Here is a 27,180-nt window from a genome sequence, read left to right on the forward strand (position 1 = left end):
GACGCTGTCCGTTCTTACTCATTAATTTCATTCAGGAACTATACTGTCCGCGCGCCAATGAGGGCTATCGTTTTTTTGCTCACCAGTTGGCGCCTCTGTTGATGGTGGTCCAAAAGACTTTAGAAAAGCTGTCAGTCATTAAAGTGACAAGTGACAGTTGACATTTCGAACTATGGAAAAGACCACCATCTACACTAGCGCCCCTAGCGGCGAATTCATACGCGTTAGCCCTCATTCAGTGCATTCGGAGGTCGAGGAAGTGGGGGGTATGCGCCGCGCCCGTACTTACAAAATGACACCACTCTGTCATGACGCCCAACATTCCTCAGCCCAGCCGTGCAGCGTGCACGGAATTCGCGCGCGGACAGTACATTTTAGTAGACCCGCAAAGGGTTATTTGATCTATCCGGTGACAGGAGTGACGGGGAAATAAAATAACATAATACTTTTCTCTGTCTCTGTCAGCACCGTATGGCCAGCCTAGCACCTGCGACGGGTTGCGAGTTGCGACGGTGGCCTCTATTGCTAAGGCAATACGGTTTAAAATAGTTATTTACGATACAAGTGCGGAAAAGAGGAAATTCGAAACGAGTGGCGATAAATTAAAACACGACCGCAGGGAGTGTTTTAAATCGACACGAGTTGCGAATTACCTTTTCGCACGTGTATCGTACAACGACATATGCACGAAAAGTGCTCATTCCCGCACTAGTGCGAAAAAGTAGCACCATAGTACTGTAAAAATAATTTACTTTTATTCACAATACGGCACAAAAATCTGTTTTATCGTTATCTGTCGTATCTGTTGTGTTCTGACGACCGGTCTGGCCTAGTGGGTAGTGACCCCGCCTGTGAAGCCGGTGGTCCTGGGTTCGAATCCCGGTAAGGGCATTTATTTGTGTGATGAGCACAGATATTTGTTCCTGAGTCATGGGTGTTTTCTATGTATTTAAGTATTTATATATTAAATATATCGTTGTCTGAGTACCCATAACACGAGCCTCCTTGGGCTTACCGTGGGACTTAGTCAATTTGTGTAAGAATGTCCTATACCTAATATAATATTACCTAATATTTATGGGACCTACTCATCCATACACGAACAAACATAACATACAAATAAAAAAACTTATATTAAATCACTTTTTTATTAGTAAGACCTAAACTAATGATTACTAGATTTGAATAAAGGAAAACAATACAATACAAATACCTACTCTTTTTGTAACAATGTTCTTTGTATGACATAATATTTTTTGGCATTTTGTAATGTTTTTCCCAAGTGTATACTTTCAAATACCTTGTACACCAAATAGCATTGAAAAGGGGTTACTTCGTATGGAATCAAGTTCCCAATCAGTGTTAACTTTTCACTGCTCTATAGCTGAATTACTATATCATTTAGCGAAACATTACATAGTGCTAAAAACATCAAACATTACCTTCCTTTACCCTATTTTATACTTTAGGATAGTATGTCGTCTCAAACTTCTTTCGGCACTTAGGATACGGCCTGAGTACCTTCGGAATATACGGGGGAAGATGGTCACTAAGCCTTCGTTTGTATGGGTTAATACCAAGCTCGAATGGCCTTCGCCTCTTCTCAAAGAATCTAGTATTATGCTGAATCTTGTAAATACGCTCCCAGAGATATGTTTCTGGGGGTAATAAATGCTTGGGTCTGTTTGATACTATATGTTTATATGTTTCTTCAAGCCAACATCTTCTATTGTCATCTTCAATATCAGCAACAACGGATTCTTCCTTGTCTAAGTATGGCTTCATGTCATAATCTCGTTCTTCCGGAGTGTTTAAATAAAACTGAACGAGCATTTTCAAGACGTTATCATTAAGGCCCTTCACTTTTCCATCTTCAATTGTGTCAAACAGTTTCATGGGCTGTGTACCAAAGCAAACGTTATGCTTCGGGTTTGGGTCTATATGCTCATTATGCATAAGCATAGTGTTCAGTTGGTAAGCGTATAACGACCATATTTGTCCGTTAGTGATCACTGTTTGTGTTGCTAAAGGATAGGTCAAGTCGTTGTAAGTTGTGAACCCTTGATAGTTGGCCTGGGCTGTCAGCCAGCCGAAACTGGCCTTAATTGCTTGGCAGTGAAGAGCCTCTATATTGTCCTCGGGTCCAAAGGATTGTTTTCTGCTGAGTAAATGGCCACGGCCGTGGATAGAAAGTAAGCCGAACTCGTCGTAGTCACCAGGCCAATAACCTGCGGAAAAAAATGATAATTTTAACACTTTCAGTGACAAGTGCCCCATTTCCAATACAAATAGAACCCACGCAGCGGGTTCTTGGCAGTGAACATACATACATACATACATATTAGTACATATTAATATTCCACTAAAACTATGGCTAAGGAAATAAAAAAAAAAATTATATGGGCCTAATTATATTTTCGTTTCAAATGTATAAATTTTTTCCAAAGGATTTTTTTTGTGACATGCACTTAGGCAACATAATAAGGCCAATTTTCTGTTACCTGGTACATTGGTAGCATGCCTTAGAGAATTTAGATATCCGACATTTTGCGGCACATATGTGAATTTCGGCACTTTGAACTCCGGATTTGTAGCTTCGCTGTATGGCATCAAAGGCTTTAGAGGTAAATGGCCTCTGAGCGCTAGCAGTGGCTTCCCTGAAGTGTTGAAAAATACATGTTATATTTTACTTTTACGGTAACTTAAAAGTAACAGTCAAATTACAAAAGAAAAAAGCGTGGCCAATTCATGTAACCAATTATAATTTATTTTAGCATGAAGAATTTTTTTTATGATGAGAAAACGATTTTCCTTTAAAAAAAAAAATAGTATCGCATGCAGACATATCTTCTAGATAAAAAAATTGTTTAGTATGAAGAAAGAAGATTTTTTAATATTGTTTCTTTATTATTCCACTCCCTGGTGGTGGGGTATACAGAACAAATAGCAGACTATGGAAAAATGGTCACTGTTAATCATAACTATCATAAGTGACCTTTTCATAGAGCCCAGTTGGAAAAAATGGGACAAAATAGACCCACCTAATCTCATTGGGGATAAACAGGTGAGGCCAAATGGAAATGTGTTTTTATTGAACTTGAAGTCATTTTCAGAAATAACCCACTATTTACAAGTTTAAGGGTAGTAGATTTATTTGGGAGATATTTTACATAAATAATAAAGTGTAAATAGTATTATAGTGTGTATTATAGTTTTTAAATTAATTTCATTATGTGTTATGCTTATGATTTTATCTAATATTTTTATTTTAAATGACTGTTTTTTTAACTGTCTACTAACCAAAGTTTTGACATATATGTGTACTAACAAGAATATGAATTTTTATTAATCTGAAATAAATATTATTCATTCATTCATTCAATCGTTACCTAAATACTGCACTGCTCTATCTTTCGGCTCTAATAACTTATCCCTCTGCCAAGGGTACTCAGCTCTTTTGCGGATAACTTTTCTTGAGGGGTATACACCTCCCACAAACCAGAATGCTTCATGCCGGGGATCATAATCCACCTAGAATTAAAAAGAAATATGTCAATAATTGTATTATTGTAAATAAATAAAAATCTGTAAGACTAAGTTTGTTTGAAAAATGAATAATTAGTTTATTTTTTGATTTCATTTCAATTAATAAACAACTTTTATTTACATACAAGATATATACAGTGGTACTACGTAAACGAAATTAATAACTAGCTTAAATCTAAAATGGGCCCTTGAGGCATTGTACCAAGGATGCTGGCGGCATTTCCTTGCTGTATCGCAATGCTGACCAGTTACATCAACCAAACGCTTCGCGATTTCTGCAAACAACTTGTGCGTGCTGGGACGTATTATAATACAATTATTGAAATAAATACATTAGTCTATATTCATATTTAGGTAATGATCCATTTGAAAGAATTTTGTCTAAAAATGCATCAGGCTAGTTTGCTAATGCTTCAATTGAGCTAGTTGAGTGTTATAATATATACCTCTGATGAAAATTATATATATTTTTATATCAAAGGAATCAGGTCAGGTTAGGTCAAATGTTTTTTAAGGAAATGTTATAAGAATGCTTCAAGGAATATAAAACATACCTGAGCTGGTAATATGTGTGGTACTTTATCTGACAAATTATTACTGATTATCCTGTTCACTTGTCTGGCAATGTTCTTAGCCATGGCATCCTCTTTTTGATGTTCTACAGATTTTGTAGTGTCAGTAGTTGTGAAATTACGCCTGGAAGTTAAAAGTGTAATATAAGAGTTATTAAAATTAATAGCTTTTGAAATTAAAATGAGTTATTAAAATTAATTAGTAAATGTTTTAATAATTTTATCTAATGAGTAATATAAAATTTTCATAGCAATAAAGGATATAAAACATAGTTATTAAAACAGCATGGGATAATGTTAATTAATTAATAACTAAATATAGTAGCTAACCTTAGAAGTAAGTACGAGTGATTTTATCTTTTTTTCAACCATCAATAACGCCATGAGAGTTCTAAACTTTATTTAGATAAAATTTGTATTAAGTTAAGACCATGACAATGGCCTGATTTTGTTTGCAACATTAAAAATATTGAGTTATACAGGGCAACAAAAAATTTAGCTATTATAGTAATATAACTTACTGCAAGCCTCCATGTTCTATAGCAATAGCATCCTCAACTAATGACTTGATCTCCGCTACTACGGCGTCCGCAGCGGGGGCCACTTCTGCGTACAAATCTGGGAGCTTATCTTGAGCTACAAAGTGTGTTCTTGTGTAACATTTCACCATAGGCAGGGCGTTATATGGCACCTTGTCCTCCGTTAACATAACAGAACCCCAACCGTAATAACGGGGCAGGTTTAAAGCTATCTGCTTCTCCTCGACAGTCTTCAAATTCTTTATATTCTCATTTTTAGCTTCCCTCTTTCGAAGTTTCTCGCCTTCTTCGGAGACATCCAGAATTGGAGGATATTCCGGGGTTTCTGTATACTCATTTTCATCAAGCGCTACTGCCTGAGAAGATCTTCTGAGCAATACCTTTTTTAGTCTTGGAAACGTTCTGTGAACTTTTAAAAAATTCATTTTAGAATTAGATTACCATTTATTAATTCCTCGGTTTATTGAGTTTATTTAATTATTTAATTTTTGATGGCGAATTCGAATTTCGATATTTTGAGGTTATGTATGAATTTAGACATTTAAAAGGCGTTTTTTATATAAGTTAACTTACAAATTATTTTTGAGCATGGTATTAATAGGCTTGTCATTTTAAAGATGTTATAAAGTGCGCAATGAAAACAAACTGCTCTTTTTGTTGAGACGTTGTCAGCCCTGACAAAGCTGGCTGATGCAATTTGCGATTTGACAGGAGCAACCTGCCAGGGATTTATAACCAAGTTTAGTATCAAGTGTGACTAGTATTTTTTTAAATAACCATGGATGATGATATGATATTCGATCCTTCTCTTAAGAAAAAGAAGAAGAAGAAGACTGGCTTCGACATGGACGCCGCACTCGCGGAACAGGGTGAGAGCACGAGCATGGAAGCTCCCGTGGACACGGGTGACGTCGACGTGCCAGAGGACGATAACCTTGATTTAGACAACTTCGGTAAAAAGAAGAAGAAGAAAAAGAAGACCTTTAACTTGGAAGATATCGAAAATGCTTTGCCCGACACGAGAGAAGAGAGGCCTCCGGCCGAGGAGCCCCTGGAGGAGGAAGAGGTGGTGGACGATCTGGACTTGGACATAGACTTCACGGCCAAGAAAAAAAAGAAGAAGAAAACCGTGGACGAGCTCATGGCGGAGGAGGAGGGTCGCGACGAGGAGAAGGAGAACGTGGAGGACGTGCACGGGGTCTGGGTGGGCTCCGACCGCGACTACACGTACGACGAGCTGCTCGAGCGCGTCTTCGACATCATGCGTGAAAAGAACCCCAGCATGGTCTCCGGCAAGAAGCAAAAATTCATCATGCGACCCCCTCAAGTTGTTAGAATTGGCACAAAGAAGACATCTTTTGCCAACTTTACAGAAATTTGCAAAACACTGCATCGTCAGCCTAAGCATTTACTAGACTTTTTACTGGCCGAGTTAGGTACCAGCGGCTCTGTAGATGGCAACAGCCAGCTTATCATCAAGGGTCGCTTCCAGCAGAAACAAATAGAGAATGTGTTACGTCGGTATATCAAGGAATATGTCACATGCCATACTTGTCGCTCCCCTGATACCATTTTACAGAAAGATACTCGGTTGTTCTTCCTTCAGTGCGAGACCTGTGGGTCCCGTTGCTCCGTCGCTAGCATCAAGTCTGGTTTCCAGGCTGTTACAGGCAAGCGTGCAGCCATGCGTGCAAAGACTGCATAGAACATTAGTGCTTAGTGATAAAACAAATCACGGATCTGGGGTACATGCAGCTATCTATCTTCCTGTTCCTGGCTTCATTTCTACTGTAAATCTGGTGCTGATCTTTGTATATGAATGCCTGTGCAATTGCAAGTTAGGTAGATATGAATAAATAATATATGAAGATAATATGTATCTTCAAATTTGTATTATGATGAATATTATTAAATATTTGGTTTTAAGCAGCATTTGATTAATCTTAGCTCCTTAGATGTTTTTTGCATCTAATAATGTACTTTGAAATATGAAGTGAAGGAAGGGTGATGAAATTTTAAATTGTAATTTTTTAATGATTGTGAAACATCTTTGGAAACTTGTGTTCACATGGATGTTATGCCATTAAGTTATATTCATTTCTATATTTATCTGGATGTACCTCATTCCAGTCCCTATATTTATGTATAGCTCACTTCTGTATTATTCTCATTACACAATGTTTTATACATGTTAGTTTTATTTGATCTACCTACTATTTGCATACAAATAAAAAAGATATGTTAGAATAAACATTTTATTAGGTATTGTAAAAAGAAAAACATATATCAAAAAGTAAATATTTTCAATAAAATTTTAAACGTAAACAATGTAAAAGTATAACAGATAATAGAATATAGTAAATATTTGGCCAATTCGTTTTTTGGGTTAGGTCAGAGGTCGGCAACCTTTTAGCAGCCAAGGGCCACATAGTAGTTACCGAAATTGACGCGGGCCAGCACTTTGTTAATATTTATGACTTTATCAGGTATTGTCGTTTGTCAATATTACAAACAAAATAGCCAGGGAGGGCCGCCTGTTGCAGACCGCTGGGTAGATACAACATAATATTATTATTAATTGTTATGAATAACTTGACGTTTGTAATCAGGCTCGACGGCCTTGGCAAGGCTCTCAGCATACAGATCCAGACGCTGCGTCATTGTAAAACCCCATTTATCTTTGACCTGACGACAAAGATTCAAGTTCATTTGTGCAATCAGCAATCCATCCTTGACTCTAGACAAACCAGGAGTCCTGCAGCCATCTGGGGCGGTCACATAGCTTGAACCATAGAAATGGCCAAACTCCTTGTGGGCTGGTTGTCCATCTCCTGAAGTAAACTCATTGGGAAATTGTTCTGTTCCAACCCTGTTAATGGCAGCAGTGAAGTAGCTGTTGGCAATGGCAGCATTACGGGCCTCCACTGCCCAGAGATGTTCACTCAAGCCAGCCACTGTAGCCGATGGGTTAAACACAATCTCTGCTCCATTTATACCAAACATCATCCAGTTCTGAGGATGATGGCGGCCATAGCAAATGTTTATAGCAATCTTACCATACTTCGTCTGAAAAACAGGGTGGCCAGTGTTGCCTTCAAAATAGTAGGTAGACTCATTGAAGTCACCAACTCGAGGAATGTGGTTCTTCCTATGCTTTCCGATGACTTTTCCCTGTTCATTAATGACCACAGCAGTATTCCAAATAGTTTCACCATGGGCTTCATCTCTTTCAAGAATAGGGGACACAATGACCATATCATACTTTACAGCCAGGTCTTTTAAAAATTGGGTACTTGGTCCTTCTTCAGCAGATTCCGCAAACTCGCACCAAGGTTGCTTCTCTCTAGTACAAAACGCAAACGGCATACTCCATGCTTCTTGTAAACATAAGACATTTACCCCTTCTTCGCCGGCTGCAGTGATAAGTTTCCGAATTTTATTGAATATAGCCTCCCTCTGCTCTACTATAGGCTTATCGGTAGTTGTACCAATTGAATGTTGAACTACCCCCACTTTCACTAGTCTTGGGTTTCTAGTTTCTTCTTGTTTCGCAGGAAATTCATAAGCAGCAATATCAAATGAGTTTTCAGCAGCGAATTGCTTGTTGCTTTCTTTAATTTTTATTGCGTGGTGATCAGTTCTTCCATAGTGAATTCTATTAAATTCATTCAGGGCCAAACCTGAAAGTGAACTCGCTACAAGCTCATCAAGGCTTACAAGTTCAGAAGAAGCTGCCATATTATTTAGATCTTTATTGCGAATGAAATTTAAAACGCACGATACTACAAAAGAAAAATTAGCAGTAACTCAGACAACATAACAACTGCCACTGGAAGTACTGGAACTAATCCAAAAGTTGTGTTGAGTAGCGAACAAACAAACTTTATCTTATCTTAGTTATCTTATCTAGGCGACCCCTTCCACCTCCTCATAAGGTGAAAAGAGTAGAAAAAAAAACGCGAACGTAGAAAATATTTGAGTTATTGTTTAAAGCGCCAAGAACGTCGTCATCAAGTCGTTAATTTTGACAGATGGGGTTGAGGTTTGGGATTTGAATGATTTGATGTCTGTGGACAGCAACACAGCATTGTCGCTGTGTATTTTATTGTAATTTTGTTAAAATAAGATTTCTTCTTTATCAAGTGTAAGCTTAATTTCCATCATGAGCATGAACAGCATGAATGCGCTGCCCGCGCAGCCTACGGGTATTCAGAGTACTGCAGGAGCTGTACCAATTCGAAATGAAAAAGGTACGTCTTCATAGCAACATGCTAGTCACAAAACATCTTACAATAATTTTTTTTAAAGCATGATAATTAGTTTTATTATACAGAGATCTCAGAGAGAGATATCATACCTAAGTTATTCATGTTATATTAAACCATAATACTTTGTCAATTGCAGGTGAAATATCTATGCAAAAGGTGAAGGTACAGAGGTACATATCTGGTAAGAAACCTGACTACGCACAGGGTGCCTCATCCTCGGAAGAGTCTGACACTGAGGACTTCATAGAGCAGCAGAGACCAGAGCGGAGACAGCAGACATTGCCACAAGTGATCAGTCGAAAAGATGACCACAGTGATTCTGAGAAAGAGGTAAATAAATATGTAACAAATTTGGAATGACAATAATCCTAGAATATTTTTCAGGTAAATATAATACTTTACAAAACTAAAATGATGATGACAATTAGAGATGAATACGAATATTTAGCCGAATATTTGGTTCATCTCACAACTGCCTAAAATGCTGAAAACAAGTTCATTCTGTGCCGCCAGCTGCGGGACAGGGCCCAAGCTGCCGGTGGTCAGGGCCGCAGAGAGAGGAACCGGCGGCTTATTATTATTATATTTTAGTGCTTAGCTTAATCTATATTTTAGATTCCTAGCTAAGATGAGTAGGTTTATTTATTTAAATTTATTTTATTAATTACATGCATAATGTTTATTTCCTATGTATGTATAATATTGTCTTAACATTTTATTGTTGTCAAACCAAAATTCAGCTTTGAAGAATCATAGTAGTAAGAAGCATTTGTTTGTGATACTATGGTGAAATGCAGTACAAAGTTGTTCCCCTCTATTACATTTCAATTAGATCACTTTAGCAACATGTAACACCAAGGGCCACTTGCACCATTCCACTAACCATGCAGCCAGAGTAGCGTTCAACATTATCTTTGACCGTGTTTGGCAGTGTCAAAGTGATCTACTGCACTCACGGGTTGCAACAAGGGCCTGACACTCTTTGATAGAGAAAGATAGTCTTATTGCGATCCCTATAAGAGGAAAGAGAAAATAGTGTCATGCCACAGATTAATAAATAGTTACTACGTAACAGATACATCACTCCCATACAAAAGCGAAAATACCTACGCTATAATAGCCTACAAAATCTTAATAATAATACCTGCTGCTCAGGACGAGAAGAAATGTACCATAAGTACGCGCACAAAGAGTCTAGTCTAGACTAGTCACGAGCCGTGCGAGTCACGTGCCAACGCGTCATCGTAAGAATGCGCTAGGGTTGAACTGTTACTTATGTTATTATTGTAATAAAACGAATGTTGCGAATCAACCATATTCTTTATTAGTCAATCAAATATTTAAAAACAACACTTATAATACCTGACTCAAAAAACTCCTTAATTTACTATTTACCTACTTATGTTCAAAGAAATAAATGGAGACAAAATTCACAGATAGATTTAAAATACTACTCGGTAAATACGACAAATTTTCCTTTGTTTTTTTGACTTTTACACCCATCTACTGCACAATAATTACGTGGTTTCGGAATTTCGAAGCGTAGGCGCGGGAAACGTGCGGTGCGAGCGCTCAGGCGGGCGTTCGGCGGCCCTCTGTCGGTTGTATCGTCCACGATACGCCGAGCGGTAGGCATATAGCGCGTGGCCTTAAGCGAGTGAAGGAGGCCTGGTCATGCTTTGTCCTTATCACCGACCGGGTGGCATCATAGGTAGGAGGCGATGGCGAAATACCGAAATTTATAAGAGTGAAAGAGAGAAAATCCTATGCTGCCCAAATTTTATATGAATATTCTTTCTCCTACCCCCGGTCGCTCGGCGGCGCGTCTATAACTACTTGTACTATGTCTATGGGTTGCAAACATTTTCATTTGTTTAACAAACGTCGCACGCCTCATTCGAGCGTTGACTCAAAATGCCGCATTTACATTTAGCCGAAATGAGCAGGGAAGTGGCCAGGACGAGTGTGTAAACACGATACTTCTCATGCCACTGCCATTGCCACTCGCGCTGCCCGGCGCTCCCCAAAATGGCGGTTTTTTTTGCGGAAGTCAAAGAACCGGCAGTCCGACCGGCAGTGCGTGTTCACATTTTGCTCCGTCGCCCAGTACTCGCCGAGCGCCTGGAGGAGAAAGACGTCTGGTGTAAAGTGAGTAAACACACACACTCGAGCTCGATCCTGCTGCAGCAGTATTTAGGAAATTATTGCCAGCAGCGCGAGAGGCAGCGGCAGGGGCTGAATGTAAATGTAGTATAAAGGCTGGCGTCCACTAGACTCGCCGAGGCGAATCGCATCGAATCGCAATAATTCGCCTTCTAAACATTTACTATGAATGGTAAATTCGATTCGACGCGCCGCGGCTCTTCATCAATAGACGTAGTTTCATTGTAAATGTATAGAAGGCGAATTATTGCGATTCGCCTCGGCGAGCCTAGTGGACGCCAGCCTTAACACTTATCCGAGAACGCACGCTATCGTCATCGTTGAGCGTGCATTTAATTAGCGTTCTCAAAGATAGATATAACTCCGTAATAGATGGATACAGTCTAAGGAAAAAACGTGCCTCTAAAATCAAGAAAATTTGATTCTCGATCAGAAGGTGCCACTACCTTTGGCCTATTCTCGTATAGATGGCGTTGACTGTTTCGTTTGTTATTTAACAATTTTAACGCATATCAGTGAAAGAACATGGGTCAAAATAATATAAAAATAATGAATGTATCATCATAACTCTTAACTCTTAAGAGCCTGGCTCTTGTCGGTAGAGTAACCGCCACTCCGTTCTTCTTTCTGCCACTGTTTTGAGCTCCTGATACGGCACTACGTTGATTTTCTCCTTGGCTTGGTCCAAAAACGCACGTCTCGGTCTTCCTCTGCCTCTCCTTTTTTCTATTCTTCCTTCTATTATAGACTTTATGAATGCAAATATTGCAAAAAAAAAAAATCATCGATCCATATATAAATACGTTTTCTGATATTTTTATTAGTTCCGTGCAAAACTTTGTTTTTTTTTTTTAGTTTTAATCGTGTGTCGATAGATGGCAGTGAATTTACTGTGGCTATAAAATTTACTATGACAGTACCGCCCTATCCTATATCCTCTTTGACGTTCTGAAGCTTTGGTATGTATACATATCTGGGGCCCATTTCTCGAATGGTATTATAATAATATAATAATAGAGCCTTTTATTCCTTAAGTATACAATTCATTTTACTTATATATATATATATTTTTTTTTAAATTTAAGGACCCCTTCTGGGTATAGGCCTCCTCCAACTTTTTCCAATGTGTTCTGTTTTGTGCTTTCTTCATCCAACTTTGTCCAGCTATTGGAACAATATCATCTATCCACCTGGTATTTGGTCTCCCTCTGTGTCTTTTTCCATGAGGTCCCTGCCATTCTGTCACCACTTTGGTCCATCTCTGGTCTTCTAATCTGGCTATGTGGCCTGCCCACTTCCATTTTAAGGATCTTGAGTGGTCGAGTGCATCTATCACTTTAGTTGTGTTTCTTATTTCTGAGCATCTCTTCTTGTCTCTAAGTTTTATGTTGAGTATTTTTACTTTTTTTTACTTTATTTTTTACTTTATTTTTAGTTGTATGTTATTATTAGTGTGTTGCCATGGTAACCCATACGATTTGATATTTCTTGTACTAATAATATTAGTGGTAGAAGAGCCGGCAGTAAAGTTTCGAACCAACGTGATACCGCGATGAGATGCACAATGGTTTCCCATAAAACTGATGCTAAGTCCGAATTTGATAGTCTGCCACGGCGGAACTAGCCGAAAGTACAAAAAAAATAGCCACTTCCGGTGCGAAAAAGGGGGGGGGGGTCATTTAACCCATCTGATACTGCAATAAAAGCTATGGCATCAGTTAGAAATTTACTGGTAGATACAGAAAAGCGAAATCTGCCAGTATGATTCCTGCCGGAAGTGCTTGGCATACGCTCTCAAAGGTGACCATCGGGACCCCTAAATTAACCCATCTGATACCAGCACGAAACCAATTCCAGTCGGTAGATATGAACCTTCTCTTCAGGAATATATAAGTCTGCCAGGGCGCTTTCAGCCGAAACACCTTGACATACGAGATTATGTGAGCAACATCCGTGGAACCCGTATTTTGGAATTGTACAGATTACAGACATTTTAATTATTGCAGGCTTATGATTTATTAGCTAATGCTTATATTTGTATATTTTTATGCCATTAATAACATATATTTCAAATTTATTAATATACATAATATAATTTGGGCATTAATTTAATACCTGCTTACGGCTTTGTACTTCTTTGTTTGCCTTATAAAGGTGCTAACAAATTAGCTACCGATATCTTTACAGTTGATAGTACTCGGCTCCTGAAGTATATGTAAGTATGAAACATTATAGGTTTTATGATGTTATTTTGAGAAAATTGGAAAACAAATTTGCTTTGTAAAAAAAACTCTGTTAATGAGATAATTAAATGAGACCTCATTGAACAGATTCTAAAACCCCTTTTAAATATAAAACGTAACTGGCCACTTCACGTTGATAAATCAAATGACACGTTGACAATGACATTTAAGACAAACAAGCAGTTAAATACATGATGATTATTTTTTAGATAGAATTATAGTTTATTTATTTTGTTCGGTAAATAAAATAAAAATTATGAGAAACTTTCTTAATTTCTATTAAAAGTTAATTGTTCTAGTGTAAAGTACCAACCATCTCGTAAAATTTCTGTAGCTAATTTGTTAGCACCTTATATATAAATAATACAATAATTTCAAATTACAATATCCTTTATTTACCAAAATGAACAAAATTATTATTATTACATACTTATTGTAAACGGGTGTAAAAAGACAGGATTTTCAACGTCAAGGACGATTTTTACCAATAATCCAAATATGAACATTTTAAATAATTTTTAGGGTTCCGTACCCAAAGGGTAAAAACGGGACCCTATTACTAAGACTCCAATAGATTATATTCTGTTTTTTATTCCGTAATCCGTAGACTAAAATGACATTTCATGTGGTACTAAGAAATGTCATGTCTTACATATGAAACGTCATTTTAGTCTACGGAATAAAAAAACAGACCTTAGTTATCTCAATTTGTAGTGTTATAAAACAACACCCTGAATGTTAAACTACGTCAGTTTTGCGTCAACGTCAAGAAATGTAGGGGAGAGGTGGGCATGACGGGATACTTAATGTTTCAAGTCCAATAAAACTGAAAATGCAATTTTTTTTAAGTTTTTGTTATTTTTATTTTTATCTTTGGTAATCAGTCTTTCATAATCAACACTTACTAGGAACTCCCTAGTTAGATAATTAAATTAAAAATAAATTAAAATGGCCAAAAGTGCCTTCTCTCCATCTTGCCCCCCAAGTATGGTAAGATGGGGAACCCCTACGGGACAAGATAAGAATGATTCATATAAATATTATATTTAGGGCCTAAACAAAACTAAAATTTTTGGCTTTTGGGTCCATCGTCTGATAACTTCTCACGAACTGTTTTACTTTTATTTCTTAAGTCGTCTGAGAGACAGAAAATGTGTTTACAGCTAACATGTACCCCATCTTCCCTTGTTAATTTTATTGTTTGTTGGGTTAATTTTATTGTTTGTAAAAATTGACATTTAAAAGTGCCCCTGTGGCCTATTTGCTGAATAAATGTTTGATGTTGATGTTGATGTTGAAGAATAAATAAATTCAAATCCGCAATTCTTCATCAGTTTATCACTTTAAAACTACGGCCGTCAAGATGTACCCCATCTTGCCCCATGTGCCTAATGAAATTCGAAAGTTTTTTGTAAAATAAACCGTACTTGAAACCAAACAAGTCCTTAGCTGTTGGCGTGATTGCTGGGCCATAGGAATAAATTAACAGTATATATGTGCTGGTGATAATAAGGAAACAAACGCAAACCAAATACAACACAAAAACCGGCCAAGTGCGAGTCGGACTCGCGCACGTAAGGTTCCGTACCATAATACCATTACGCAAAAAATGGCAAAAAAGTCACGTTTGTTGTATGGGAACCCCACTTAAATATTTATTTTATTATGTTTTTAGAATTATTTATTCATCAATTGTGCATTACAGGTAATAAATACAGGTGTTATAAACAATTAGTTTTAGTTTGTTATAACGGCAACAGAAATACATCATCTGTGAAAATTTCATCTGTCTAGCTATCACGGTTGATGAGATACAGCCTGGTGACAGACGGACAGACAGACAGACAGACAGACAGAAAGCGGAGTCTTAGTTATAGGGTCCCGTTTTTACCCTTTGGGTACGGAACCCTAAAAATAACAAGGAATATGGCAAAAACAGTTTTTTTGCAAATAAATAATTAACGACACCATTTGTCTAGCCGGTCACTGTGCGAACTGATTGCTATGATGGCGACGCATCGCCATGCGTTAACGGGATTCTGATGGTTGGTCAGTCGTGTCGCCATATAAAGCCGCTACCCCGTCTTACTCGTCTTGCCCCTCTCTCCCCTACATAAGATAGTGATTTAGATAGTGAAATAGGTGAAAAAACGCCTCAAGCGTAAAAGAAACCACCAAAAATCATTTTATGTCGCATTACAAGCCTGATTTAGCTATGAATACTAATACCCCCTTATTCGTAAAACTTTACGAGCCTGAATTAGTTAAATTATGTTTTATCCTTTTCTTACAAATACATAAGTCAAAATGACAGACAAAGACAAACGATTCATATAGCTAATTCAATGAATATTAATCACATTATTTAATTTATTTTAACTTAATTTATTATAAATATGTGTTATTAATAACGTAATAATATACAAATATAAGCATAGAGTAATAAATTAATAAGCCTGCAGTATTTGAAATGTCCGTAATATGTACAATTCCAAAATACGGGTTATACGGGTACCACGGATGTTGCGCCACATAATCTCGTATGTCAAGGTGTTTCGGCTGAAAGCGCCCTGGCAGACTTATATATTCCTGAAGAGAAGGTTCATATCTACCGACTGGAATTGGTTTCATGCTGGTATCAGATGGGTTAATTTAGGGGTCCTGATGGTCACCTTTGAGAGCGTATGCCAAGCACTTCCGGCAGGAATCATACTGGCAGATTTCGCTTTTCTGTATCTACCAGTAAATTTCTAACTGATGCCATAGCTTTTATTGCAGTATCAGATGGGTTAAATGACCCCCCCTTTTTCGCACCGGAAGTGGCTATTTTTTTTGTACTTTCGGCTAGTTCCGCCGTGGCAGACTATCAAATTCGGACTTAGCATCAGTTTTATGGGAAACCATTGTGCATCTCATCGCGGTATCACGTTGGTTCAAAACTTTACTGCCGGCTCTCCAACCATAGTCTAATACCTTTCGAGAAATGGGTCCCTGGTAATATTGAAACCATCGCCAGGTGGACGACCCGCGTCTTCGCCGTCTGCGGGTGGCCGCGCGCTCGCCGCCCCGCCGCGCCGAACACAAGCCCGAGATCATCGACGCCGAACCGGAGGGAGAGTCGGCCTCAAGTGCTGAAGAGCAACAGGACAGCTCGGAGAGCGAGGATGAGCTGGATGAGGAGGAGATTGAGAGGCGGCGGCAGGCGCTTAAGGCTAAACTTGCCGCTAGGTTAGTACTCAATAATGTCAATATCATTATGGGATTATGTACCGTCAACTAATTTGAACTGGTCCACTTTGTACCTCGTCACAGCGTCAACTAATTTATTTTTTTATACTACGTCGGTGGCAAACAAGCATACGGCCCGCCTGATGTTAAGCAGTCTCCGTAGCCTATGTACGCCTGCAACTCCAGAGGAGTTACATGCGCGTTGCCGACCCTAACACTCCTCTCCCTCGAGCTCTGGCAACCTTACTCACCGGCAGGAACACAACACTATTAGTAGGGTCTAGTGTTATTTGGCTGCGGTTTTCTGTAAGGTGGAGGTACCTCCCCAGTTGGGCTCTGCTCTAGATCTGGAATGACATCCGCTGTCCTGTGCCCTACCACACAAAGCGAGATGTCATTCACAGTGCCCATACCTCTCTTCTGAACTGGCTCTCTTTGTATCTTGTCATAGGAATAATACAAAAACCCTGAAGGATCTCTTATAACTGTTACTGTAACCAGGTATGTGGGTTCAGAAATTAACCGCATACGAAGCCATATGTGACAGTAAAGCGGGATTTACATTACGAAATTAGTGGCGTGAAATTGATTTCGTGGCAGTAGTTTTACCAACAGTTTCACGTGTAATTTAATATTTTTGCATTAATTTCATGAAGGCAAATCAATTTCGTGCCCTGCATGATCTTTTGGTGAAATTAGTGTCATGCAACTAATTTCGTAGTGTAAATGCGACGTGAAAAACTAGTGTCGCGAAAGTGCCTGCTCTGTGCGGACGTGTAGCTTCGATGCTGACGGGGCCGTGGTCACTGCGATGCTGTGAATTTCACGACATTAATTATTTCACGAAATTACTTTCGCATATATCGAAACTACTTTCGTGAAAGTTTCCTCTTAAATAATATTCAACTCTACTGACAGTTAAATTAATGCATGCATTACGAGAATATTAAATTACACGTAAAATTGGTAGACATGAAGACATGTCAGGAGGATCTTTGACAACATTTATATTTTGAAGGTGCTATGTAAATTGGTAATCATTATTATTGTTCCAGCCGGGCTAGCACATGATTGGCGCGAGAGTATCTCGCCGCGACATAGACTACCCGTCCCTCTTTAATTCATACGGTTAGTAGAAGGGTAGTCTATCTCGCGGCGATATATTGTCGCGCCAAAGTGTTTTTAAGTTATAATGTTGCATGAAACACATCGTTTAAATAAAGAACTTATTCAAAGAGAACAAGATAAACAATTGCATGACTTGTCAACTCCGATTACTGCATATGTTGTTAGCACGGCAGTTTTATAAGGCAGAGGGAATATATTTCCCACCAGATTTTGAACTTTATTTCAAAGTGATATGGTTCAAATTTTGCATGATTTCTGACACCCTTATGCCCTACTTAACAGTACTTAACTTACCCTAATTAACAGAGAGGCCGAAAGAGAAGTACTCGGAAGAGAAGAAGATGAGGAAATGCTTGATGGCGTTAAAGAAGAGAGTGGTTCCTCAGATACAGAGTACACAGACAGCGAAGAAGATACTGGTAATGCAGTTTTTATTTTATTGTTTATGTGAGTTTTTTTAATACTACGTCGGTGGCAAACAAGCATACGGCCCGTCTGATGGTAAGCGGTCACCGTAGCCTATGGACGCCTGCAACTCCAGAGGTGTTAAGTCGTTGCCGACCCTAAAATCCGCACCCTCGTTGAGCTCTGGCAACCTTATTCACCGGCACCAGATCCTGTTTTTGGGGTGCCGTACCAAAAGGGTAAAAACGGGATCCTATTACTAAGACTCCGCTGTCTGTCTGTATGTCCGTCCGTCTGTCTGTCCCTCTGTCTGTCACCAAGCTGTAGCTCATCAACCGTGATAGCTAGACAGTTGAAATTTTCACAGATGATGTATTTCTGTTGCCGCTATAAGAACAAATACCAAAAAGTACGGAACCCTCGGTGGGAGAGTCCGACTCGCACTTGGCCGGTTTTTTCTATAATTTTTCTTTTTAGGGCCAAGAGTGAAACCAGTGTTCGTCAGAGCGTCAGACAGAATGACGGTAGCAGAGCGAGAGCGCAAAGCGAAGCAGCAGAAGAAAGAGGAGTCAGAGGCTCGCAAGGAGAAGGAGGAGCGGAGAAGGGAAGCGTTGAAGTTAGTTGAGGACACAATCCGATCCGAGCAAAGGAGTACACAGGTAATATATTACTTACTTACTGCTTACTGCTAGCATTTCTCTGCAGACGTCATGACTGGTTTGCTCTTGGCATAGGCCTCTCCCATATTCCTCCACGAATCCCTGTCCAGAGCCTGTCTTCTCCACAAGGCTCAAGCCACCTGCTTGAACTCGTCTTTCCATCTCATTTTTGTCTTCCATCATTCCTTTTTCCGTGTCTTGGGTACCATGTTGTGATGTCTTTTGACCATTTTTCTCTAATATATTAAGCTTAGAATAAATTTAAAAGTGGAAAAAATACTGCCTTGGGTGAGACTTGAACTCACAGCCTCTGGATCGATACTCCAGCGCTCTGCCAACTGAGCCACCAAGACCTCATCCATAGCCAGCGAATCTTTCCACCATATGGGTGTAGGGGACCCTAGCTACATCTACGTGTAACACTCTTACGCCTGATGTTAAGCAGTCTCCGTACTGCTTAATACCAGGCGGGCCATATGCTTGTTTGCCACCGACGTAGTATAAAAAAAAAACATCATAAGGAGAAGGGTTATTTTGTTTTCAGGCGGAGCAAAAAGAGGGAAATATAAATGACGTATGTACAGACGATGAAAATGATGAGGTGGAATACGAGGCGTGGAAACTGCGCGAGTTGAAGAGGATAAAACGAGACAAGGAGGAGAGGGAGACGTAAGTATTTCGATATTTATCTATACTAGCTTTTGCCCGCGAGTTTGTCTCTGGGGAGTTAGTAATTTGCGTAGCTTATTTTTTACTCAATATGCTTTTTACCGATTCCCCATACAAACTTCTACCCCCCTTTTCACACCCTTAAAGGATGATTTCTGGGATAAAAACTACCCTATGTCCTTCCCCGGGACTCAAACTATCTCTATATCAAATTTCAAATAAATTTGTTCAGCGGTTTAAGCGTGAAGAGGTAACAGACAGACGGACATACACACTTTCGCATTTATAATATCAGTATGGATTTGATGGGTGTATTCCCACTTGTCCCCGCCCCGTGATCGCCGCTATACATGAGGCGGGATGGGAATGAGTCATATGAAGGCACACATTCCAACAAACTAAATATTAGAAATACTATACTATTCTGTATTTTTTTTTTTAAATTTTTGACCATAGTTTCGGAGATATAGGGGAATGGTCATTTTGTGGATATTTTCATAAATATGTAACTTCTAAACTATTTATTTTTCACCTCAGCAGCTCGAACAAGCCTACTTTCGTCACTCCCTGGAGTGAGGAAAGTGCGACTTTCCTCACTCCAGGGAGTGAAACAATGTAGCTTTTTAATTTAGTGAAGGCCATGAACTTCATACTTTTATTACATTTTTTTTATGGTATGGTACGGTACGGTACGGTACGATCCGGTCCTTATCGTATCGTACATATTATAATACTTTTTTTTCTGTTTATACTGTGTAATTCGAAATACATTTTAACCTTTAATATGTTCTCACTACTGAGGTGAAAAATTATGTGTGCAACACGAGAGCAAAGTTATTTTACATCTCGTGTTTTTGAGTCTCTCGCTTTCTCGGGACTCAAAATAAACACTCGCAAGAAAAACCAACTTTCCTCTCTTGTTGCACAAATAACTATTTAAATTACAAAAAAAAAAAAAAAATTTGATTCTCAAAATGAGCTCTTGTATTTGATATGTGACGTGACGGCGAGTTTTAAATACAGAGAAAGCCTAGACCCTTGACATATTCTGTTATCTTATCTGTTACATTAAGAATCCGGCCAAGTGCGAGTCGGAGTCGCCCACCGAGGGTTCCGTACAAATTTAATAGTCTTCAGATTTTTCCCTGTACTTGTTGTGTAAGACATTATTACTTGATTTTTTCACAGCTCCAAGGGGCTGTAGACTTGAGTATATTGTTTTAATTTCAACTCGATACCTCCACGCCTTCCCGGTATAAAGGTCCCGGTCTTGACAGACAGACGGACGGACGGACGGACAACAAAGTGATCCTATAAGGCTTGATTTTCTCCTACATACACAACACAATGTTCTATGGGGCACAGCGACGCAGATTTTTCTTCCGACGGTACGCTCGACCGACGTCAGCGTAGGAGAAAATCAGGGCTAAGGGTTCCGTTTTTTCCTTTTGACGTACGGAACCCTAAAAAACACTTATTAAATCAATGTCAATCTGTTTACAGCGCCGAAAAGGAGTTATTGGCCATCGAACGTATGCGCAACATGACCGAGGAGGAGCGCCGCGTGGATCAGAGGCTGAACCCCAAAGTGGTCACCAACAAGTCCGTCAAGGGCAAATACAAGTTCTTGCAGAAGTATTATCACAGGTGTGTAATATTTAGCGTTGAAAAAACCGGGAAAATTTCAAAACGGCTCGTTTTTTTCAAGTTTCTTTTGAAAAAAACAATGTACTTTTCAATATACTTAATTAGAAATTTAAACAGGTAGGTTAAGGTTGCATGTCTAATGTGTTTGTTTATGATATTGACACTGTCATCACTAATCAGTGGCATTGTGTGTAACGTATTTAATTTTACAATGCATGTGCTCGAAAAGTGCGTTTCCTACGGAGCCATATCATGCGGAAAGTACTGCTTTTCCGCACTAGTGCTTTTTGTTTTCAATTTTTTAATAATTAAACTTATTTGCCATTATATGTTTTTTTTTGTTTACTCGCACAATGCATAGTAAAACATTGAATGATACACGTGCGTAAAGATGATTTCCTTCACTACACGCACACACACACACTTCATACACTTTCCGCACTTGTTGCATAAATAGCTATTTCTGAACAGAACTGGAAAAAAAACCAAAAAAACGTAATTTTGTCAAATTCCCGAAAAAACATTTGATTTTTTACGGAATTTTCATCCCTAGTATTATTAGGCTACTGTGGGACTTACTCAATTTGCGTAATAATGTCCTATAATATTTATTTAATTAACATTTGATTTTTATTTAACAGAGGTGCCTTCTATTTGGACAAAGAAGAAGATGTGTTCAAACAAGACTTTTCGGGGGCAACATTGGACGATCACTTTGACAAGACTGTTTTACCTAAGGCAAGTGACAATATGTATTCGATATTTGAAGTTTGGCCGGGAATGCAATAACCGGCTAAACTTCATAACCGGTTCGGTTACGGTTATGCCCGAAAAATAACCGCGCGAATTCGGTTATATTCGGTTACGGTTATTTTCGAAAAAATCCCCGGCAAGCTCGGCCGAATTTCACCTTCACATACAAACGGAGTTTTGTTCTCATTTTAAAACTACGTGTTGGATTGTAATGAAACTTTGCACATATAATGAGGTCTGTAATTAGTTTATATAGTTCCAGTTTTTAAAACAAACGAAATAGAGCAAAAACAAGTTTTGTATGAAAAACTTATCGCTATATTTTTTAACTATGGTATCTGAAGCTACATAAAATAATTACAGACATAGATATACCTTATCCTATTGTAAGTACAAAGTTTCAGAGCAAACTAGCTACTCGTTTTAAAATGAGTGCGGAACTACAGAATAAATAATAGTAGGTACAGAAGTCACTCTCTAAAAAAAGCGTCTATTACGACAAATATGGCCGCTAGGTGGCGCAAGCGCGAGCAGGCGTCCGTTCCGTAGCGGTGCGCGGCAACTACTATGGCTAGACACCAAAATTGGTGTGGGCCGCGTGTACTTGTAGCGACGCGACAAAATCGCGGAGTGAGCCACGCCTGGCGCAACTACTAAAAGGCGGCAACGTCATTTAGCTGTCTTGCACAACACTACCATAACCGGAATGACACATCACTAAGAACGTCATCCATCTTGTAGATCGGTTTTAGGCGTGTACGACGCCACGTACTATCCAAGACTAAACTCTCATATTTTGTGATTCCCTAATAAATATTTGTTTAAATGGTGCTCTGGTGTTTTTACTCTTACACTACGTTTGTATGGAGGTCCGAGCTCGCCGGGGACCTTTAACCAATAAAAGTAATAGTACATTATTGTCGAGGCTCGGAAGTAGCTACTTGCTGGCTGAGGATTCGTTTTAAACGGACGACCTTGGGAGTCCGTTTAATTGAATTCGAAGCCTGCAAGTAGCCTTCCAGCCGAGTCATATATAGTGCTTTTCTCAAAAATGGCGCAATAAATGCAAATATAATAGAAATATTTTACAGAAGCAACGTTCTTGCGTATATATTTTCACAGAAAAAAGTAAAAAGATTTGCTTTGCCGCCGTTTTATTTTTTTAATTAAATATGGAAGTGTATTTTTCTGCTGAAAATACGCCAACCTATTTGAGACGTCTAAATAGTCGCGGTACCAACATTATAATAATAAGTACTGATCATCTGTTTGGCTGTTTAATGGACCTATGCCTTCATTTGATATGGCCACTTCAACTTTTAAAAAGTTTGGAACTCGACAAATAATGGAATTTGTATGCAACATTGCAGTCCCGAAATTGAGACTGCAATGTTTTTAACTTTTTAATTTTTTGACTGACCATAAACTACGCACTTCGCGACCTACTTTTTAACCGGCAATGTCGACTTTGCCGTCCATTTTTGAGAAAATAGTTATTTGTGCAACAAGAGAGGAAAGTTGGTTTTTCTTGCGAGTGTTTATTTTGAGTCCCGAGAAAGCGAAAGACTCTAAAACACGAGATGTAAAATAACTTTGCTCTCGTGTTGCACACATAATTTTTCACCTCAGTAGTGAGAACATATTAAAGGTTAAAATGTATTTCGAATTACACGGAATAAACAGAAAATAAAAGTATTATAATATGTACGATACGATAAGATACGATACGATACGAGACGAGACCGGACCGGACCGGACCGTACCGTACCGTACCGTATCATACCATAAAAAAAATGTAATAAAAGTATGAAGTTCATGGCCTTCACTAAATTAAAAAGTTACATTGTTTAGTGTAAAGTAAGCTTGTTCGAGCTGCTGAGGTGAAAATATAATAATTGTGTTTGCAGGTGATGCAAGTGAAGAAGTTCGGTCGGTCCGGGCGCACGAAGTACACGCACCTGGTGGACCAGGACACGACGGAGTTCGACTCGGCGTGGAGCGGCGACGCGGCGGCCGCAAGGCGCGGCGGCCTCAAGCAGGTGTTCGACCGACCCTCCGCCAAGAGGAAACATACTGTCTAGCTGTAGCGGTAGCGGCAGCGGTAGCGGGATTACATTGTGTTCTGTATAAATTAATTTTATTAAGGCCGTTTCATCGGTTTGCCGCTATCTTTGTCACATTTCGCAAGAAAGAACGGGAAAGAACGTACGCGCCAAGTGTCAATTTTGATCGAATTTTCTCGGTTTTTATTTATTTTTTCTACTCGTCGAGTATAATCTGTGTATTACAACTTAACATGCAACACTACAACCTTACTCTTTTCAACGTTGGATAGTCTATGGCACTTCCGACTTAAGCATAAGAATTTTATCGCTACGGTTTAGTCAATTATAAAAATTTTGAAAATAGAACTTCACTTGTTTAATTCTCGATAAAACTCGATTCAATGCAAATTATCGCATCTGCTTTACGATTGGTTGGCCAACAAAAACATTTTATTTTATATTGTAGTAGAAATAATTGCTTCATAAGTCAGAAACGCGCATGTGACACCCTTCATATAGCAACATCCATACCCTACGAAAACCGCTTAGCGTTGCTTGTGTCTCCATAGGCTACGGTGGCCAAAATCAAGAAAAAAACTGTCTTAAAACTGAATTTAGCGCGGAGCAGGTACCAGGGCCTCATGAGTTACGAGGAGGTGTCGTTGACCAACCCGCCGGGGGCGCCGGGCCCGGCGGCCGTGCCGCGAGGTATCGCGGGCTGCGGCAGCTCGCGTATCTTAGCTGTATACTGTTGGTTTGTTTACTTATATGATTCTACTAGTTGAAAGTATTATTTTTTGTCTCGTAGAAAAAGTATTGTATACAATAGTGATATCATCATCATCTTCCTCGCGTTGTCCCGGCATTTTGCCACGGCTCCATGGGAGCCTGGGGTCCGCTTGGCAACTAATCCCAAGAATTGGCGTAGCAAGCTTCGTTGCTTAAACACGGTACTCGACTGAAAAGCTCTCTATTATATCACGATTGTATAAAAATACTATTAAAAACGTTAAATTACAATATCGAAATGTTAAAGCTATGAAATTACTATTTATGTTAAGATTGTTTTTTCTTCTTTTTTTGTTTATAGTATCACATAATAAATAACCGAGTAAAGTAGGATTAAAAGTGCGAGTGAGAGGTTACTTTGGGAATTAATTGTATCGAGCGAAGTGTCATAATTCGTGTATCGGAAGCTATGTTGTTAAAGATAATATAGTCAAGAACTACGTATATTTTTTCCACGTCTGCGAATATCAACGTCTCTTAGAAAAACATGATCATATAAGGAGATTTTTCGCCTTCTGGCTCAGGGAACCGCCTTAAATGAAGGCAGCGTTCAATAGTGTTTCTGGCCTCAGCACAGAACGCCTGCTTCTAAAGAACTCGTATAGAGCAATTATTTCATGAAACCGATGCTGCCAAAAATACAGGGGTGCGGGGGACGAGGTGAGCGAGTCCCGTGCCGTGATTGGTCCGTTCAAAGACATGTAGTCCGCCGACTGAAGTAGGATTGGTGGCGTGATTCGAAATTCGAAAATTTATCGAGAAAACCTACCGTATGCCTGGCAGAGGGGGTAGCGGGACTATGCTATGTCTTTAGAATACGTGGTCTGTGAGCCTCAGACTCTATGGTTAAAAATTTCGATCGCTCCGGGCGCACCAAGTACACGAGGAAACATACTGTGTAGCGGGATTGGTTATTTGTGTTTTGTATAGATAAATAATAATATTTTAGCCCATATACGTCCCACTGCTGGGCACGGGCCTCCTCTCATGCACTCCTCCTCTCAGAGCCATGCATGATGTTTTTTTTTGTATAATAAATTGTTGAGATAATTGCAAATTAAGTGACAGAGGCGTGTGTGAGGACGTAACACCGGTTTCCATTGCGGCTCAAGTATGATATTGTCAATAAAAAACCGGCCAAGTGCGAGTCGGACACGGGCACGAAGGGTTCCGTACCATTACGCAGAAAACGGCAAGAAAAATCACGTTTGTTGTATGGGAGCCCCACTTAAATATTTATTTTCTTCTGTTTTTAGTATTTGTCATTATATCGGCAACAGAAATACATCATCTGTAAAAATTTCAACTGTCTAGCTATCACGGTTCATGAGATACAGCCTGGTGACAGTCAGACAGACAGTGGAGTCTTAGTAATAGGGTCCCGTTTTTACCATTTGGGTACAGAACCCTTAAAAGCTGCGAAGTTAAAAAGAGTAAAATTTGTGTTTTGTTGTAGTGACAGAAATCAAATTAAGTGTGACAAAGCGTTTTTATAATCTTTTGTAAAAACTACAGATGTATCTGGCAATATAAAAAAAAATAAGTATAATATTTCCATACTTATGATATGATTCAGTAGTGTCTCATACCTCCGTCTATGATAAAGCAGTCCGGTCGCTCCCGGCGCACCAAGTACCATCATCAACACTGTTAAGTGACAGTAAAACTTATTCCAAAGGCATAAGATCCATCGAACTTGCGCTCTTATCGCTAAGAGTGACGGAGATAGCACTACTGCTCGCGCTCTAATCGCTGTAATATAGTTAAGAGTGACAGAGATAACACCACTGCTCGCGCTCTAATCGCTGTACAGTCTGGAAAAAAAGAGTAGAAATTAAAAAGTGGCAACACTGTAGTGTCGTCCCGTTTTTCTTAGATTGATTTGAAAGGGACGACAGTACAGTCACTTAAGAGTGACAGAGATAACACCACTGCTCGCGCTCTAATCGCTTCGAGTTAAGAGTGACAGAGATAGCACTACTGCTCGCGCTCTAATTGCTGTAATAGTTAAGACTGACAGAGATAGCACTACTGCTCGCGCTCTAATCGCTATGAGTTAAGAATGACAGAGATAGCACTACTGCTCGCGCTCTAATCGCTATAATAGTTAAGACTGACAGAGATAGCACTACTGCTCGCGCTCTAATCAGATGTTCAATCGACCCTCGGCTAAGAGGAACCATACTGTGTAACAGGATTACTAGGATTAGTTAGTGTTTTGTATAAATAAGTTAATTTTAATAAATTGTTTGTATACTGTGAAAAATAATTAAGTTACTGAGGGGACAATTATTATGTGCTCGGAAGTGATCCGACACCGATTTTCGAACCGGTTCAAATATGATATGTACTAAAAGAGCCGCGAAATTAAAAATAGTAGAAATGTGAAGTTTTCAATCAAAAGGTACCACATTGTTGCTTGTTGATAAGGTTGATTTCTAATTGAAGCTATATGGAAATGGTGCCTTACTGACAAGCGACAATAAGTACCCTTTTGGTTGAAAATGGCACATATAATGAATTTGT

At 39.0% G+C, this 27,180-nt stretch overlaps 4 protein-coding genes across 4 annotated transcripts; 2 read left to right on the forward strand and 2 right to left on the reverse strand.

Moving 5' to 3' along the window:
* Positions 1–1,129: 1,129 nt before the first annotated feature.
* Positions 1,130–5,184, reverse strand: LOC134748810 (large ribosomal subunit protein mL65). Its single transcript, XM_063683614.1, has 5 exons — positions 4,640–5,184; positions 4,101–4,242; positions 3,390–3,531; positions 2,502–2,657; positions 1,130–2,228 (listed from the first exon to the last, which is right to left on the reverse strand). Exons 1-5 carry the CDS (start codon positions 5,080–5,082, stop codon positions 1,459–1,461), a joined length of 1,653 nt encoding a protein of 550 aa, XP_063539684.1. The 5' UTR covers positions 5,083–5,184; the 3' UTR covers positions 1,130–1,458.
* Positions 5,185–5,332: 148 nt separating this feature from the next.
* Positions 5,333–6,587, forward strand: LOC134748827 (eukaryotic translation initiation factor 2 subunit 2). Its single transcript, XM_063683637.1, has one exon. It carries the CDS (start codon positions 5,436–5,438, stop codon positions 6,360–6,362), a length of 927 nt encoding a protein of 308 aa, XP_063539707.1. The 5' UTR covers positions 5,333–5,435; the 3' UTR covers positions 6,363–6,587.
* Positions 6,588–6,898: 311 nt separating this feature from the next.
* LOC134748820 (uncharacterized) lies at positions 6,899–8,550 on the reverse strand. Its single transcript, XM_063683626.1, has one exon. The coding sequence runs from the start codon at positions 8,393–8,395 to the stop codon at positions 7,232–7,234; it is 1,164 nt and encodes a 387-aa protein (XP_063539696.1). The 5' UTR covers positions 8,396–8,550; the 3' UTR covers positions 6,899–7,231.
* A 194-nt stretch (positions 8,551–8,744) lies between these two features.
* Positions 8,745–24,119, forward strand: LOC134748838 (microfibrillar-associated protein 1). Its single transcript, XM_063683648.1, has 9 exons — positions 8,745–8,907; positions 9,062–9,255; positions 16,348–16,559; positions 17,994–18,106; positions 18,570–18,751; positions 19,296–19,420; positions 20,924–21,067; positions 21,709–21,805; positions 23,728–24,119. The coding sequence occupies exons 1-9, from the start codon at positions 8,820–8,822 to the stop codon at positions 23,899–23,901; spliced, it is 1,329 nt and encodes a 442-aa protein (XP_063539718.1). The 5' UTR covers positions 8,745–8,819; the 3' UTR covers positions 23,902–24,119.
* Positions 24,120–27,180: the final 3,061 nt, after the last annotated feature.

Source organism: Cydia strobilella, chromosome 17 (assembly GCF_947568885.1).
Source record: "Cydia strobilella chromosome 17, ilCydStro3.1, whole genome shotgun sequence".
NCBI lineage: Eukaryota > Metazoa > Arthropoda > Insecta > Lepidoptera > Tortricidae > Cydia > Cydia strobilella.